Raw genomic sequence first — 15,979 nt, forward strand, 5'->3', positions numbered from 1 at the left:
TCGTGCACAAATTAGTTTACGTCCCTGTTAGTGAGCATTTCTCTTTTGCCAAGATAATCCACACAACGATGCCATGTCTCAAATTGAGGGAGGGTGAAATTAACACGCTGACTGCTAGAAAGTCCACCAGAGCTGTTGCCGGAAAATGTAATGTTAATTTCTCTAACATAAGCTGCCTCCAACGTCGTTTTAGAGAATTTGGCAGTACGCCCAAACCACTTCACAACCGCAGACCACATGAATGGCGTCATGTGAGAGAGCAGTTTGCTGATGTCAACATGGTTAACAGAATGCCCCACTGTGGTGGTGTGGTTATGGTATGGGCAAGCCTAAGTTACGGACAACAAACACAATCACATTTTATCAATGGCAATTTGAACACACAGAGATACTGTGACGCGATCCTGAGGCCCATAGTCGTGCCATTCATCCACCGCCATCACCTCATGTTTCAGCATTATAATGCACAGCCATGTCGCAAGGATCTGTACACAATTCCTGGAAGCTGAAAATGTCCCAGGTCTTCCATGGCCTACATACTTAGACATGTGAATATATTAAGGCAAGGGCTGATTTCAAGGTTTTACTGCTAACCTACAAAGCATTACATGGGCTTGCTCCTACCCATCTTTCCGATTTGGTCCTGACGTACATACCTACACATACGCTACGGTCACAAGACGCAGGCTTCCTTACTGTCCCTAGAATTTCTAAGCAAGCAGCTGGAGGCAGTGCTTTCTCCGATAGAGCTCAATTTTTATGGAATGGTCTGCCTATCTATGTGAGAGACGCAGACTCGGTCTCAACCTTTGAGTCTTTATTGAAGACTTATCTCTTCAGTAGGTCCTATGATTGAGTGTAGTCTGGCCCAGGAGTGTGAAGTTGAATGGAAAGGCACTGGAGCAACCAACTGCCCTTGCTGTCTCTACCTGGCTGGTTTCCCCCTCTCCCCCCTGGGATTCTCTGCCTCTAACCCTATTACAGGGGCTGAGTCACTTGCTTAGTCCCTAGGAGGGGTGCGTAACTTGAGTGGGTTGAGTCACTGACGTGGTCTCTGACGTGCCCCCCCCCGGGTTGTGCCATGGCAGAGATCTTTGTGGGCTATACTCGGGCCTCGTCTCAGGATGGTAAGTTGGTGGTTGAAGATATCCTTCTACTGGTGTGGGGGCTGTGCTTTGGCAGAGTGGGTGGGTTTATATCCTGCCTGTTTGGACCTGTCCGGAGGTATCGTCGGACGGGGCCAGTGTCTCCCGACCGACCCCTCCTGTCTCAGCCTCCAGTATTGCAGTAGTTTGTGTCAGGGGGCTAGGGTCAGTCTGTTATATCGGGAGTATTTCTCCTGTCTTATCCAGTCCCGTGTGAATTTAAGTATGTTCTCTCTAATTCTCTCTCGGAGGACCTGAGCCCTAGGACCATGCCTCAGGACTACCTGGCCTGATGACTCCTTGCTGTCCCCCAGTCCACCTGGCCGTGCTGCGGCTCCAGTTTCAACTGTTCTGCCTGTGGCTATGGAACCCTGACCTGTACTACCTGTCCCAGACATGCTGTTTTCAACTCTCTAGAGACAGCAGGAGCGGTAGAGATACTCTGAATGATCGGCAATGAAAAGCCAACTGACATTTCCTCCTGAGGTGCTGACCGGTTGGACCCTCGACAACCACTGTGATTATTATTATTTGACCCTGCTGGTCATCTATGAACATCTTGGCCATGTTCTGTTATACACTCCACCCGGCATAGCTAGAAGAGGACTGGCAACCCCTCTAGGTTTCTTCCTAGCTTCTGGCCTTTCCAGGGAATTTTTCCCTAGCCACCATGCTTCTACACCTGCATTGCTTGTTGTTTGAGGTTTTAGGCTGGGTTTCTGTACAGTACTTTGTGACATCAGCTGATGTAAGAAGTGATTTATAAATACATTTGATTGATGTCACCCATTGAGCATGTTTGGGATGCCCTGGATCGACAGTGTGTATCCAGAAAATATCAAGACACTTCAAACAGACATTGAAGGAGTGGGACAGCATTCAAAAGACCACAATCAACAGCCCGATCAACCTTATGGGAAGGAAATGTGTTGCACTGCATGAGGCAAACACACATGTATATATACACATCTTATCAGGAAACTAGGCATTAGTCACATGTCACTACTTCACAGGAGAGGCATTTGAATGTAAACATTTTTTTTTAATTAAAATGAGTTCGGCGATTTTCATGTGCCTTAATAACAAACTTGTATGTCATCTGTAAATACAACAACAATTGTTAAATTACAAGCCTAGTTGGTTTAGCCACAGAACAAGACAGGGACTTTCCTGCTAGCCATTTCCTGCTAGCCATGATTAGCTGTGATAATGGTTGGGCTGGATATGGCTAGAGATGAGTTCGGATTGGTCTGCCATGTAGCACGTTTGTCTATAAAATGAGCTGCTAAGTATGCGTAGGTAATCCTTTATAACATGTTTTTTCTTAAAGATACTATTTGCTTTCTGGATTTCAAGTTTTGAAATCAGTGGAATGTCCGATGGAAGCAGAGTATGATAGCTAAGGATTAGATGGAGAAGATTCTGGCGTTTGATTGCAAATATGAAGAGGGAGTCGAAAACACACAAAAGGCTGTTGTATAAAACACCTGTCTCCGGATTTTATCTTCAAACTAAGGGCCACCATGGCATCCGTGACAGAGGGAGAAGCATTCATCCATGTATTCGTGTAAAACAGTCCACTTTTTTCAGATATTCTAAGTTTCTAATTTTGTCAGAAATCAGTTCCCTTTTCAAGTTAAAGCGTACTGTTATATAGCTGGCTCCCTAACTAAGATCACATGTATGATCTGTATAGTAAAATTGTATTTCAGAGCCATCTGCCTTGCTAGTTATAGCCTAATGTTGGCTAACATTGAACCTAGTTTGCTAATATTAGCTGCCAGCAGATTCATGCAGGGTAGTAACGTAATGAGTTGGGATTATGGTTCATTGCTTAGCTAGCTAGATAACCGTGTAAACAAGACTCCACTATGCAAGTAACCATTTCACTGTACGGTTTACACCTTCTGTATCCTGTGCATGTGACAAACATTGATTTTATTTGAAATAGTGTTCACCAGTGACGGTAATGTGAAGAACAACATGACCAGCACCAAAGTCAAATTAGGATATAACGTTAGGCCAACGAGACAGTGTCCCAAATTTTAAAATCCTCCGGGGAATGCCCTGCTTTTATATATTCACACTCACAAGCGTAATCTATTTTCTGTCATTAGCTCGCCATTAACGCTTATTTCATGCGAGTGTATTTTCCTGTAATAATGAATACCTAATTATCTCAAGTTAAGACGTCGTCAGCTAACTGGCTAGCCAGCTAACTTAGCATTAGCTAGTTAACAAGCTAGAAACGAACCAAAACATTGTTCATTTGCTTAACAGTTAACTAGTCAATTACATTATCATGGTACTAGTTTATTGAAATTTCAGATTGTCTTGGCCTTGCTGGGGGCGCGCTAGTCATCGAGAACACAAGGCAAGCAGTCAATTATTGTACACATTTACACCAACATGAACATGTCAACTTTACTACTGTAACTCGCTTCTAGGAAACGTGCATGCAATCAAGTTTCAGGTAACAGTTAACGTTAAAGTTAGCTAGTTAAACAGGCTTCAACGAATTCTAGTGACTAACGTTAACGTTAGTTGCTGCTCTGTCCTCAAATCGGTAAACTCGCAGTAACAAAATAACTAACGTTACTCAGCTAGCTAGCTAACGTTACCTAACACGTTAACATAACTTCACCGTAGCCATATAGCTAAAGCTAGCTAGCGCACATCAACACTGGTATAACGGCAAGTTGGCCATTTGATTACCTAGTTAACAAGATAACCAAAACGAATCACGAACAAACGTTAGTTATATAGCTAAACTGTGTGTGTTGCTAACTAGCTACAATAGTAGGCAGCTTTCCCAACTTACCTGTAAATTGTTGTTGGCAGCCATAACGGCTAATTACTTGTCAATAAAATAGTTTTGAATATAATAAGCGGCAAAACAGGCCTTATTTTTGTTAATAAATAAAAACTACAGCCCAACAGTCGCTATTTAATTTAAAATCAACTGGATTGTTTTCCTTTTTCAGGTCGTTGAATAACACTGAAGCTTAAAAAAAAATCCGCACTCGGGGTCGCCACAGTCATAAACCCCGCCCATTTATACAATTTATTTTATTAAATTATTATTTTAAATCTAACAGTAAATGCTTTACCCTACATTTTTTTTAACTTTGTGGTTGTGCTATCCCAGTGAGACACATTATGAGATGTGTAGTTGATTTCCGTAGAACTCTCACGTGAACACGAAATGACGTAACTGGTCGTCCGAGGTGCGTTCAGTTTACTTGAATGTTTGTTGCATTGTTAACTGGCGTCCAATTTGTCTTCTTAATAGTGACTATAAGACATTATTAGCCTTACTACTTGCAAAAAATAATTGAAGTCCTGGATGCAATCATTGATGAAACACAGTATGGCTTTGAGGAACAGACATATTTCTAAAAATATATGACTAGTATTAGACATACTTGAGTACTCAGAACTAATAACCAAGGATAGGTTCATAAACTCAGCAAAAAAAGAAACGTCCTCTCACTGTCAACTGCATTTATTTTCAGCAAACTTAACATGTGTAAATATTTGTATGAACATAAGATTCAACAACAGACATACACTGAACAAGATCCACAGACATGCGACTAACAGAAATTGAATAATGTGTACTGCAGTGCATCTCCTCCTCACGGACTGCACCAGATTTGCCAGTTCTTGCTGTGAGATGTTACCCCACTCTTCCACCAAGAAACCTACGAGTTCCTGGACATTTCTGGTGGGGAATGGCCCTGGCCCTCACCCTCTGATCCAACAGGTCCCAGACGTGCTCAATAGGTTTGAGATCTGGGCTCTTCGCTGGCCATGGCAGAACAGTCCCGCCTCTCTCAGCCTATTGCGGACAGTCTGAGCACTGATGGAAGGATTGTGCGTTCCTGGTGTAACTCGGGCAGTTGTTGTTGCCATCCTTTAACTGTCCCGCAGGTGTGATGTTCGGATGTACCGATGTTGTTACACGTGGTCTGCCACTGCGAGGACGATCAGCTGTCCGTCCTGTCTCCCTGCAGCGCTGTCTTAGGCGTGTCACACTACAGACATGGCAATTTATTGCCCTGGCTACATCTGTACTTCTCATGCCTCCTTGCAGCATGCCTAAGGCACGTTCACGCAGATGAGCAGGGACCCTGGGCATCTTTCTTTTGGTGTTTTTCAGAGTCAGTAGAAAGGCTTCTTCAGTGTCCTAAGTTTTCATAACTGTGACCTTAATTGCCTACCGTCTGTAAGCTGTTAGTGTCTTAATGACCTTTCCCCAGGTGCATGTTCATTAATTGTTTATGATTCATTGAACAAGCATGGGAAACAGTGTTTGAACCCTTTACAGTGAAGATCTGTGAAGTTATTTTGATTTTTACAAATGATCTTTGAAAGACAGTTTATTTTTTTGCTAAGTTTATTATTATTTTAAATAAAGCATATGACACAGTAGAGCATTAGTTCCTCTTCCACTCCCTTGAGAAATTTAGTTTGGGGATTTTTTCTGTAAGTCTATTAAGACTCTCTATACAAATGGTAATAGCTCTATCAAATTGAAATATGGCACCTCGCCTAGATTTGAGTTAAAGAGAGGAATTAGGCAAGGTTGTCCTATCTCTCCATATCTGTTTTTATTAATCACCCAAATTCTTACATTCTTTAAATAATGGTCCTGTACAAGGTATTTCCATAGCTGGTAAATAAATTATTTTAAGCCATCTGGCTGACGATACTACACTTTTTCTGAAAGACGCTAACCAAATTCTCATATTGATCAATGTGATACAATCCTTTTTCAAAGCGTCTGGTCTATATCTAAACATTAATAAATGTGAACTCATGGCTGTCAAAGATTGTGTGACACCTTCATATTATGGTTTTCCAGTGAAAGAAGAACTTACATATTTAGGCTTAACAATTACTAAGGATCAGAAGTCTAGAGGCTTACTAAATTTGAACCCTTTTATTTAAAAAACCCAGAAGAAGCTAAATCAATGGCTACAGAGGGACTTCTTTAAAAATGAGAGTCGTAATAACCCAGGCTGAAGGTATCTCTATCTTTATATCTTGACGGTAAAATAAGCAAAGAGATGGACCAGATGCTTTTCAACTTTGTGGAGAAACCGTACTCATTACATTAGGAAAACTTCCGATGACCACTTATGAGTATGGTGGGCTGAATTTTCTGGACTTTACCTTAAATTATACTTTCAAGATCAATTGGATAAAACAATTCCTAAGAAGACCCACTTCTATGTGGAATTGTATTCCTCATCATGTCTTCTATACTTTTGGTGGCCTTAACTTCATGTTGGTTTGCAATTATAATATTGACAAAGTTCCAGTGAAACGTTCTGCTTTTCATCAGCAGGGTTTCTTGTCATGGTCCTTAATTTATATGCATAATTTCTCCACACAGATATTACACAGTTGAAGTCGGAAGTTTAAATACACCTTAGCCAACTACATTTAAACTCAGTTTTTTACAATTCCTGACATTTAATCCCAGTAAAAATTCCCTGTTTTAGGGTAGTTAGGATCACCACTTTATTTCAAGTATGTGAAATGTCATAAAAAAATAAGCAGAACGATTGATTTTAGCTTTTATTTCTTTCATCACATTCCCAGTGGGTCAGACGTTTACGTACACTCAATTACTATTTGCTAGCATTGCCTTTAATTGTTTAACTTGGTTCAAACATTTCAGGTAGCCTTCCACAAGCTTCCCACAATAAATTGGATGAATTTTGGCCCATTCCATCTGACAGAGCTAGTGTAACGGAGTCAGGTTTGTAGGCCTCCTTGCTCGCATACGTTTTTTCAGTTCTGCTCACAAATTTTCTATAGGATTGAGGTCAGGGCTTTGTGATGGCCACTCCAATACCTTGACTTTGTCTTTAAGCCATTTTGCCACAACTTGTGGAAGTATGCTTGGGGTCATTGTCCATTTGAAAGACCCATTTGCGACCAAAGTACGTTCATCTGAACGCGTCTCCTCCCTGAGCGGTATGATGGCTACATGGTGTTTATACTTGCGTACTATTGTTTGTACAGATGCACATGGTACCTTCAGGCGTTTGGAAATTGCTCCCAAGGATGAACCCGGCGTGGGGAGGTCTACAATTTATATTCTGAGGTCTTGGCTGATTTCACCATGATGTCAAGCAAAGAAGCACTGAGTTTGAAGGTAGGCCTTGGTACACCTCCAATTGACTCTAATGATGTCAATTAGCCTATCAGAAGCTTCTAAAGCCATGACCAAATTTTCTGGAATTTTCCAAGCCGTTTAAAGGCACATTCAACTTAGTGTATGTAAACTTCTGACCAACTGGAATTGTGATACAGTGAATTATAAGTGAAATAATCTGTCTGTAAACAATTGTTGAAAAAAAATGACTTGTGTCATGTGTAACCGATGTGAAATGGCTAGCTAGTTAGCGGTGGTGCGCGCTAATAGCGTTTCAATCAGTCACGTCACTCGCTCTGAGACCTGAAGTAGTTGTTCCCCTTGCTCTGCAGGGGTCATGGCTTTTGTGGAGCGATGGGTAACGATGCTTCGTGGGTGTCAGTTGTCTGTGTGTGCAGAGGGTCCCTGGTTCGAGCCCGGCGAGGGGAAGGATGAAAGCTATACTTTTACACATGCAAAGTAAATGTCCTAACCGACTTGCCAAAACTATAGTTAACAATACATTTGTGGAGTGGTTGAAAAACTAGTTAATGACTCCAACCTAAGTGTATGTAAACCTCCGACTTCAACTGTATATGGAATAATCGGGATATATTGTATAAAAACACTTTGTTTTTAGAATATTGGTTCTGAAATAATATCCTATTGGTGAGCCAACTTGTAAATGCAGAGGGTTTTTTACTTAGTTGTAAGGAATTCTTATCACTTTACAAGGTCCGTGTAACACCTAAAGATTTTTCAATTGCTTCAGGAACGTGTCAAGACCTGACCCTCAGAGCTTACCTTCTGCTAACCCTGTTGACTCATCAGTAGGAAAGATTTGTTTCTCTTTTGGTCCAGTCAACGACCTTGTTTCAGCAGTATGTTGTATGTACCTTATGTCATGCATTATTGGAATGGTTTGATTGACAATATCTGTTGGAAAAAAGTTAGGATGTTGCCACACACATACCTACTATTAACAAAATTAAGGAAGTTTCCTTTAAATTTGTTCAGAAATATTATCCTGCCAACCACTATATGAAGAAGTTTAAGGAAAACATCAACTCAAATTGTACCTTTTGTAATGACCACCCAGAAGCGATGTTGCATCTTTTTTGGCATTGTATTAATTTAAGGAAACTGTGGCAAGACATCAGGAGTTATATAATTGAACATATTTATGAAGATTTTACACTATTGTGGAGAGATGTACTGCTTGGATTCTTTACCTACGATAGAAATAAGCTGAAACAATTTTATGTAATTAATTTCATTAGGCCAAATTTCATATTCACAAATGTAAATTTACATCCAAAACACCACTTTTAACTATATTTTAAGACAATTAAATACTCTAACAAAAAAGCTGTTAGAATTGTAAGTGTATTTATGTCCCTTAAAGACCTTGTGTAATGTGATATTGTACCCCCTAGCCCAATTGTCCTTTGTATATTATTTATATATACACACTTGTGTTCCCACATACTTCCTGTATTGATTTGTTGTTTAAAAAAAGTTTGTTACATTGGGGAACGACTTGTACTGAACAACACGTTTCCGCAAAACATTGTTGAACAGGCTTTGAGGTATGTTTGGTGGGTGTGGCTTGAAGCTGTAAGTGTAGTTTTAAAGGACAGTGGCCATGCTGACAGTGTTCCTCAACTCCTCTCCGTTTTTCAACTGGTTGTTCAGTACAGCACCGTTTCAGTTCAATTGAACATCCCAGAATGTTAAAACGTCACACAGCCCTGTTACCACAGCAAGTCATAATTATGGCTAAACCCCGCTTATTTCTAACATTTCTCTTCTTAACATCTGATTATAAACCTAACCACACTCCTAATCTTATACCTAACCCTAAATTAAGACCAAAAAGCTCATTTTTGTTTTCATGATTTCTTAAGATATAGCCAGTGACAACCCTTAAAGGGCGACTGCACTTTCTGATTTGGCTTTGCTTTCGATCATCAAAGGTGAGTTGGTTTAGGGGTGTGGTTTGATGTGGGTGTCTCTTGTGCGTGTTCACAGGTGGGAAGAGTTACACAAATTATTTGTCAAATTAGTTTCAGCTGGCTGGTGTGCACCCCTGGCAAAATTGGTTTGACTTTTGATAGCCTATCTGAGGAGCTAGTTAGCGACTGCCAATAAATTACACAATGTAAAGGAGGCAATATTTATGTTGCACACCTTTTAGTTCTCATTAAATAATTTCAATATTTGTATATGAATTTCTACAATTTATAGTTGGTTTGAGGTTGTCCCATGTACATTGTGTCATTTACAGATGGTCCCTAACTAGCCCCATAGGGATATCCAAAGTCAAACCAAATTTTACCACAGGCATTAAGATTGTCAAGTGAAGCTGTACTCTGAAATTATTATTAATTGTGTGCTGCCAGCCAGGATTGAAACAAACCCATTTACCACAAGTCTCACAAAACTCAACACTGACTTCATAACCAAAATTACTTTTAGTACATTTTGTCAGTAGGCTAAATGTTTGACACATATCGATGCTGCATAGGCTGTTTTCTAAATGAGAAGTTGTTAGGGGTAGTTGCTCTTTAGGACATTCATATACAAAAGCAGTTAGTTATCAGTATCTTTTCACTCACCTTGTATTCTTCTTCAGTGGGGTTTATTGTTGGTTGGGATCCAACCTTGTATTGTAGAGGGATGAAATGTCAAATAAGGATGATTCATGTGGACATGAGAAGGATATGCACATCTTCTATTAGCTTTATCCTTACCACAGAGTTGCCGGTCAGATTCATGATAAATATATATAGTAGGCATAACATTGGACCTACTTGTTAGACTACATTATTTATAAAATGTTCAACCGTCTAATAACCTCTTTCTTTTCTAGATACTCCTGTAGTTCTTCCACTCTGTCCAGGTACAGTTTGCACTTGTCCCTGATCTTCTGGTTGCCCTCTTTACCCTGTGGTTGACCTGAGAGGGAGAGAAGTTGGAAGAGACAGTTAACACTGTGTTAAGGCAATGGTTTTGCCCAGGTATTTTACATTTTATCACATGCTCTTATCCAGAACAACTTACATTTTTCTTACTAGTTCTACAGTGGCAATCAAACCCACAACCCTGGTGTCATGCTTTACCAACTGAACCACAAGGCTATACCAGTAGCCTGTAAACTCAAGGAGATGGAAGTGAGATATCCCACTCCCTAATTTGTTGTGGGTCAAAGTCAATACACTAAGCAGATCAGAGCCAGCTGTTGTCTATGGGAGAGTCACCCAATAAGCAGACTGGACTTTTTTTTTCCAATGGCCTGAGTGAACGATCTTCAATTATCCACCATCTTTGGTAGTAGGTGGTGACAATATACCTAATAGGTGTAGAAAAAGGGGAGAGTAGGCCTATACCTATGGGTAAACTGTAAGCCCCTTTTGTTTCACAGTAGGCTGCTGCCTAAGGCCAAACCCTGATTTTGATTTATGTAGTGAAATTCCTTTTCTTGTGGCCTGCCTATCAAGACTGTAATAAACATTAGCCTTTTACAAAACGATTTTGTTTAACTTGTGATTCATAAAACAAAAGCATCTTTACACCATTTTGTATATCAGTTAATTGTATTGATTCCTTGTTTGTCACTGGCTCCCTGGGTACCAGAAAGTGACCATTACCATTAGGCTACAATTTATCAGTAGGCCTAGGCCTAAATAGTATATTTTTTGTCATTTAGCAGATGCTCTTATTCAGGGCGACTTGCATGGGCAATTGGGGTTGGGTGCCTTGCTCAAGGGAACAGTGACAGATTTTTCACCTATTCAAGTTGGGGATTTGAACCAGCAACCTTTTGGTTGCTGGTCCAATGCTGTTCACCGCTAGGCTACCTGTTGCTGCTGCATGCAAGTACGAGCTGTAGGCTAATGTGATATGCATTTACTTAATCAGCATGCATTGACATAAGAGCATCTGATAAAATGTAATATTCACAGACAGAGACTAGACTGTCATCATCATGTCTGTATGGCATTTCCTCAGGAGTCATGGTTACATACATTTTACAATGTGCAGGAAGTACTTGACAGCATGTTGGTAAGATTTGATAGCCTCCTGGTAGTTCCCAGCCTGGTCCTCTTGGGAGGCTTTCTGTGCTACAGCGATAGCTTTCTGACGAGAGGGATGAGTTGGGCAGAAAAGAGTGGGATATAGGGATGAGTAAGGTAGAAATGAGAAGGAAAGAGGGATGAGTTGGGTGGAAGAGAGGGATGAGTTGGGAACTGCTGCACTCAGTCACAACATGTCATGTCATTGTTCATCACATATTTTCCTATTATGTCTACATTGCTTCATTTGAATGAGACAGACTCACAATTATTATGCTCTGATTAGATAATAGAATACATGGGATGTAGCATCAGCATCACAAGCCACTATGGAATTTATCTTAGCTGTGTGAAAGTTAAACACTATTTTATTAAGTAGCTGACAATGGCTTTTACTTGTTTGCATGTTTTTCATGTAGGCCTATTTATAACGTATTGTGCTCTATTACTCTATAAACAAGTTGATTAGCTGATCAAAAGTGACAACAGCACGAACACAAGCGACATTTGCTCGACTAGAGTTCTATGTTGGCATATCCCCAAGATAGCTTGACCGTCTCATTCTGACAAGTGGATTCAAACCCATAGGCCCATAAACATGTATTAATCATTTACAATAAAACGTACATCAGCCTACCAAGCTAATCACATAAATTGTCAGTTAATCTATACCTGTAGATTTGTTGGCTCCATGGGAAGTTTCATACGGTCAGTTGCTCCTGAGAACCAACACAGTCTGAGCCCCTTGCCTTGATATTACTGTTTCGTTTACACAGCTATTTCCTTGTTGCTTATCTCACAGCACACACGCGTCAGAGACTTGCCTGTAGAAAATAATGATCATAATGATGATCATAACGCGTTCAAAACTACTCGGAACTCGGAATCCTCCGATATGCGACTTTAGTGCGTCGGAGCTCTAGAAAGATGCCAAAGTTTCTGACTTGGAATTCCAAGTTGGATTTACCGTTCAAATACTTTTTTCCCAAGTTAAAAGTTGTCTTGAATGCACTGAAGACGGAAGTCGACGATTTGAGAGTTTCTAGTTGTTTTGAACAAGGCATGAGAATCCGCCTGCCTGTGAGTCATTCATGATGATAAAATTGTTACATTGAGATAGATAGAGGACTCCTCTTTATGTCTGTGCCACTATAGCGTATGTGACAGCTTGGAAATTGCCATTGAAGCTCAATGGCTCTGCCCATCGTAAACGGCCTTTTGGTTACTAGAGGCATCTGTCATTATTCATGGATTGTTATGTAAGTATAGTCAGCAGTCCAGGAAAACATGAGACGCGCCATTCGCGGTAGGCATTCACGTTAGGCTAATATCTTTCTTCCATATCTGTCCTCCAGTTTGAAACTCCCCTCGAGGGGATATAAATCAGAAAAAAGTATACATCAAATCTAGATAAAGTGCCGGTATGAGTTTTTTTTTGCTCAGGAATATTGTAAATTCCTCTCTTGCAAAACTCCCTCCTGCAGTGGTGTTGATCCCCACAAGGTGTCCCCCTAGGACCAGTGGTTTACATTGGGATAATGTGGAATCTACTGCCTCACAGGTGGACTTATTAGGTAGTACAGTGTGTATATATATATATTTTTGTTTAACTAGGCAAGTCAGTTAAGAACAACTTTGTATTTTCAAAGACTGCCTTGTTCAGGGGAAAACGACAGATTTTTACCTTATCAGCTCGGGGATTCGATCTTGCAACCTTTCAGTTACTAGTCCAACGCTCTAACCACTAGGCTACTTGCCACCCCATGTGAGTAGACCATGTATTTTTAAGATACTTTTGATCCTAAAGTGTATTTGAACACCTGCTCGTCTCATTCCAAAATCATGGACATTAATATGTAGTTGGTCCTCCCTTTGCTGCTATAACAACCTCCACTCTTCTGGGAAGGCTTTCCACTAGATGTTAGAACATTGCTGGGGGGACTTGCTTCCATTCAGCCACAAGAGCATTAGTGAGGTCGGGCCCTGATGTTGGGTGATTAGGCCTGGCTCACAGTCAGCGTTTCCAATTCATCCCAAAGGTGTTTGGTGGGGTTGAAGTCAACGCTCTGTGTAGGCCAGTCAAGTTTTTCTACACCGATCTCGACAAACCATGGGCATTGTCATGCTGAAACAGGAAAGGGCCTTCCCCAAACTGTTGCCCCAAAGTTGGAAGCACAGAATTGTCTAGAATGTCGTTGTTTGCTGTAGCGTTAAGATTTCCCTTCATTGGAACTAAGAGGCCTAGCCCAAACCATGAAAAACAGCCCCAGACCATTATTCCTCCTCCACTGAACTTTACAGTTGGCACTATACATTTGGGCAGGTATCATTTTTCCTGGCATCCGCCAAACCCAGATTTGGCCGTCAGACTGCCAGATGGTGAATCGTGATTCATCACTCCAGAGAATGCGATTCCACTGCTCCAGAGTCCAATGGCAGTGACCTTTACACCACTCCAGCCGACACTTGGCATTGCGCAGGGGGATCTCAGGCTTGTGTGTGTGGGATCTCAGGCTTGTGGCTTGTGCGCAGGGGGATCTCAGGCTTGTGTGTCTCAGGCTTGTGTCTCAACAAACAGTTATTGTGCTGACATTGCTTCCAGAGGCAGTTTGGAATTTTGTAGTAAGTGTTGCAACCGAAGACAGACAATGTTTACTCACAATGCTCTTCAGCACCCGGCGGTCCCGTTCTGTGAGCATGTATGGCCTACAACTTCGTGGCTGAGCCATTGTTGCTCCTAGATGTTTCCACTTCACAATAACAGCACTTACAATTGACAGGGGCAGCTCTAGCAGGATAGACATTTGAATGACTTGTTGGAAAGGTGGCATCCTATGACAGTGCCACGTTGAAAGTCACTGAGCTCTTCAGTAAGGCCATTCTACTACCCATGTTTGTCTATGGAGATTGCATGGCTGTATGCTCGATTTTATACACCTGTCAGCAACGGGTGTGCCTGAAATGGCCCAATCCACTATTTTGAAGGGGTGTCCACATACCTTTGTATACACGTATAGTGTATCTGAACTGCAAATGTAATATCAGTGAGTGAATATTGTAATTGCAACGAATAGTTCACAAAGGTGGGAGCTGATAACACAAACAATCTAAACAGCACATTATTTATGTTGCCCAATTGAATATATAAGCCCAATGTGTAATTTAACAAATTCTGTAACTACCTTTGGGTGGTATTTAATCTGCTCATAATCCACTATGTTTACATCCTGCACATAATCCCTGACCATGGCACTGGAAATAGCAATGGTATGCAAGAGAAAGGAGTGTATCTCTGGATGAATCTGGGTTATGTTTGCTCGGGTTGGGTGTGGCACAAAATGGCCTGCTGGGGTGTTGGGAGTCTGTTTTTGGATGAGATGGATGGATGTGTTTTCAAACATTGTGATCTGCCGGTTACATTCCACTTTTTCTCTCTGTCAACAAATGCTCATACAGCCTCCTTTATTTGCAGCTAATTAAATCAAGATTCAGTGGATCCCTGCACATTCATATACTGTTTGTGTGGTCTTATTATAGTGGCCTTAATGCAATATTACATTTTACTGTGAAACAAATCAGTGGTCAGTTGAAGAATGGACATAATTCAGGAATCACAATTATTTTATAATGCTGTATTTTGAAAGAATTGTCAACTTTGTCTAGAGCATTTCCATCAAAGGAGCCATGAACACCAACATGTGAAGTTCATGGGAGCATACTGAATTTGGTGTGAAATGAAGGCTAAGAGTCTATATTTTCGGGATATGAAGGCAAAGATACATTTTGAAACAAGTTTCCTTCTTAAAATTAGGCATAAGTAAAGGGACAGATTTCCGTTAAAGTATTATAAAAGGTATCAGAAATACATTAAAACGCAATAATGTTGACATAAAGACCCCTGCCAACTAATATCAACACTCGTATTTAGTTTGAAAAATTGTTTACCTTATGTAAATTTAAGAAATATTGCCGTGTGCCTTGTAATTCTGTTGACCAAAAACTCACAATACATTTTCTAAAGTTCACAGAAGTAACAAGTAATGGTAGACCTATCAATTAGTTATAGTGATTTTACTGATCAATTTTGTTTATGAATTATTAAATGAATGAAACTCGTAATTCCGATATCAAATTGGTAACGGAACTACCAAGAAAGTGAGTAACGGAATTGCTTCAACTGAATTGGCTGCAATGGGAAATCATAATAGTCACAAGCCACAGTTGGGTCACTTGCTACAGTCCTCCCTTCCACTTGCACACTGTTATGTTAAACTCATAACTGTTTTTAGACTGTAAATCTCTCTGGATAAGAGTGTCTGCTAAATGACAACATTTTTAAATGGGGTCGAACCAAGAGTGTTAAAACAGTCTGAATCTGGACAACCCATCTCTCTCTCTCACTCTCCAGTTAATGTAACCTTTCCTGGATCTTACTGACACCTGCCCATGAGCCCCCTCTCCATTCCATTTACTGTAACCAGCAACCTCACCGAATGAGCATCGAACGACACCAGATGTCCATGGACATTGAAAAGTGGTTGACATTTGGTCAGGCTCAGTCCACCCTGGCATTGATGTTAATGTCCACAGACAGGCAAGACTGGGCCAAA

At 40.7% G+C, this 15,979-nt stretch overlaps 1 protein-coding gene across 2 annotated transcripts in view; it reads right to left on the minus strand.

The window, feature by feature from the left end:
* LOC110530405 (vacuolar protein sorting-associated protein 4B) overlaps positions 1-12,483 on the minus strand; it is a 33,060-nt gene extending 20,577 nt beyond the window's left edge. The window contains exons 1-4 of one of the 2 annotated variants that reach the window (XM_021613429.2): positions 12,042-12,483; positions 11,322-11,433; positions 10,151-10,251; positions 9,912-9,956 (exon numbers count right to left, since the gene is read on the minus strand). In XM_021613429.2, the coding sequence (XP_021469104.1) occupies positions 9,912-9,956; positions 10,151-10,251; positions 11,322-11,433; positions 12,042-12,074 (291 nt within the window). In that variant the 5' untranslated portion in view covers positions 12,075-12,483. Of the gene's footprint in view, positions 1-3,966; positions 4,187-9,911; positions 9,957-10,150; positions 10,252-11,321; positions 11,434-12,041 lie in introns of those variants that run through there. The other variant, XM_021613430.2, reaches the window with a different exon arrangement.
* Between the last annotated feature and the right edge of the window lie 3,496 nt (positions 12,484-15,979).

The sequence above is a fragment of the Oncorhynchus mykiss genome, chromosome 8 (genome assembly GCF_013265735.2).
Source record: "Oncorhynchus mykiss isolate Arlee chromosome 8, USDA_OmykA_1.1, whole genome shotgun sequence".
In the NCBI taxonomy this organism is placed as follows: domain Eukaryota; kingdom Metazoa; phylum Chordata; class Actinopteri; order Salmoniformes; family Salmonidae; genus Oncorhynchus; species Oncorhynchus mykiss.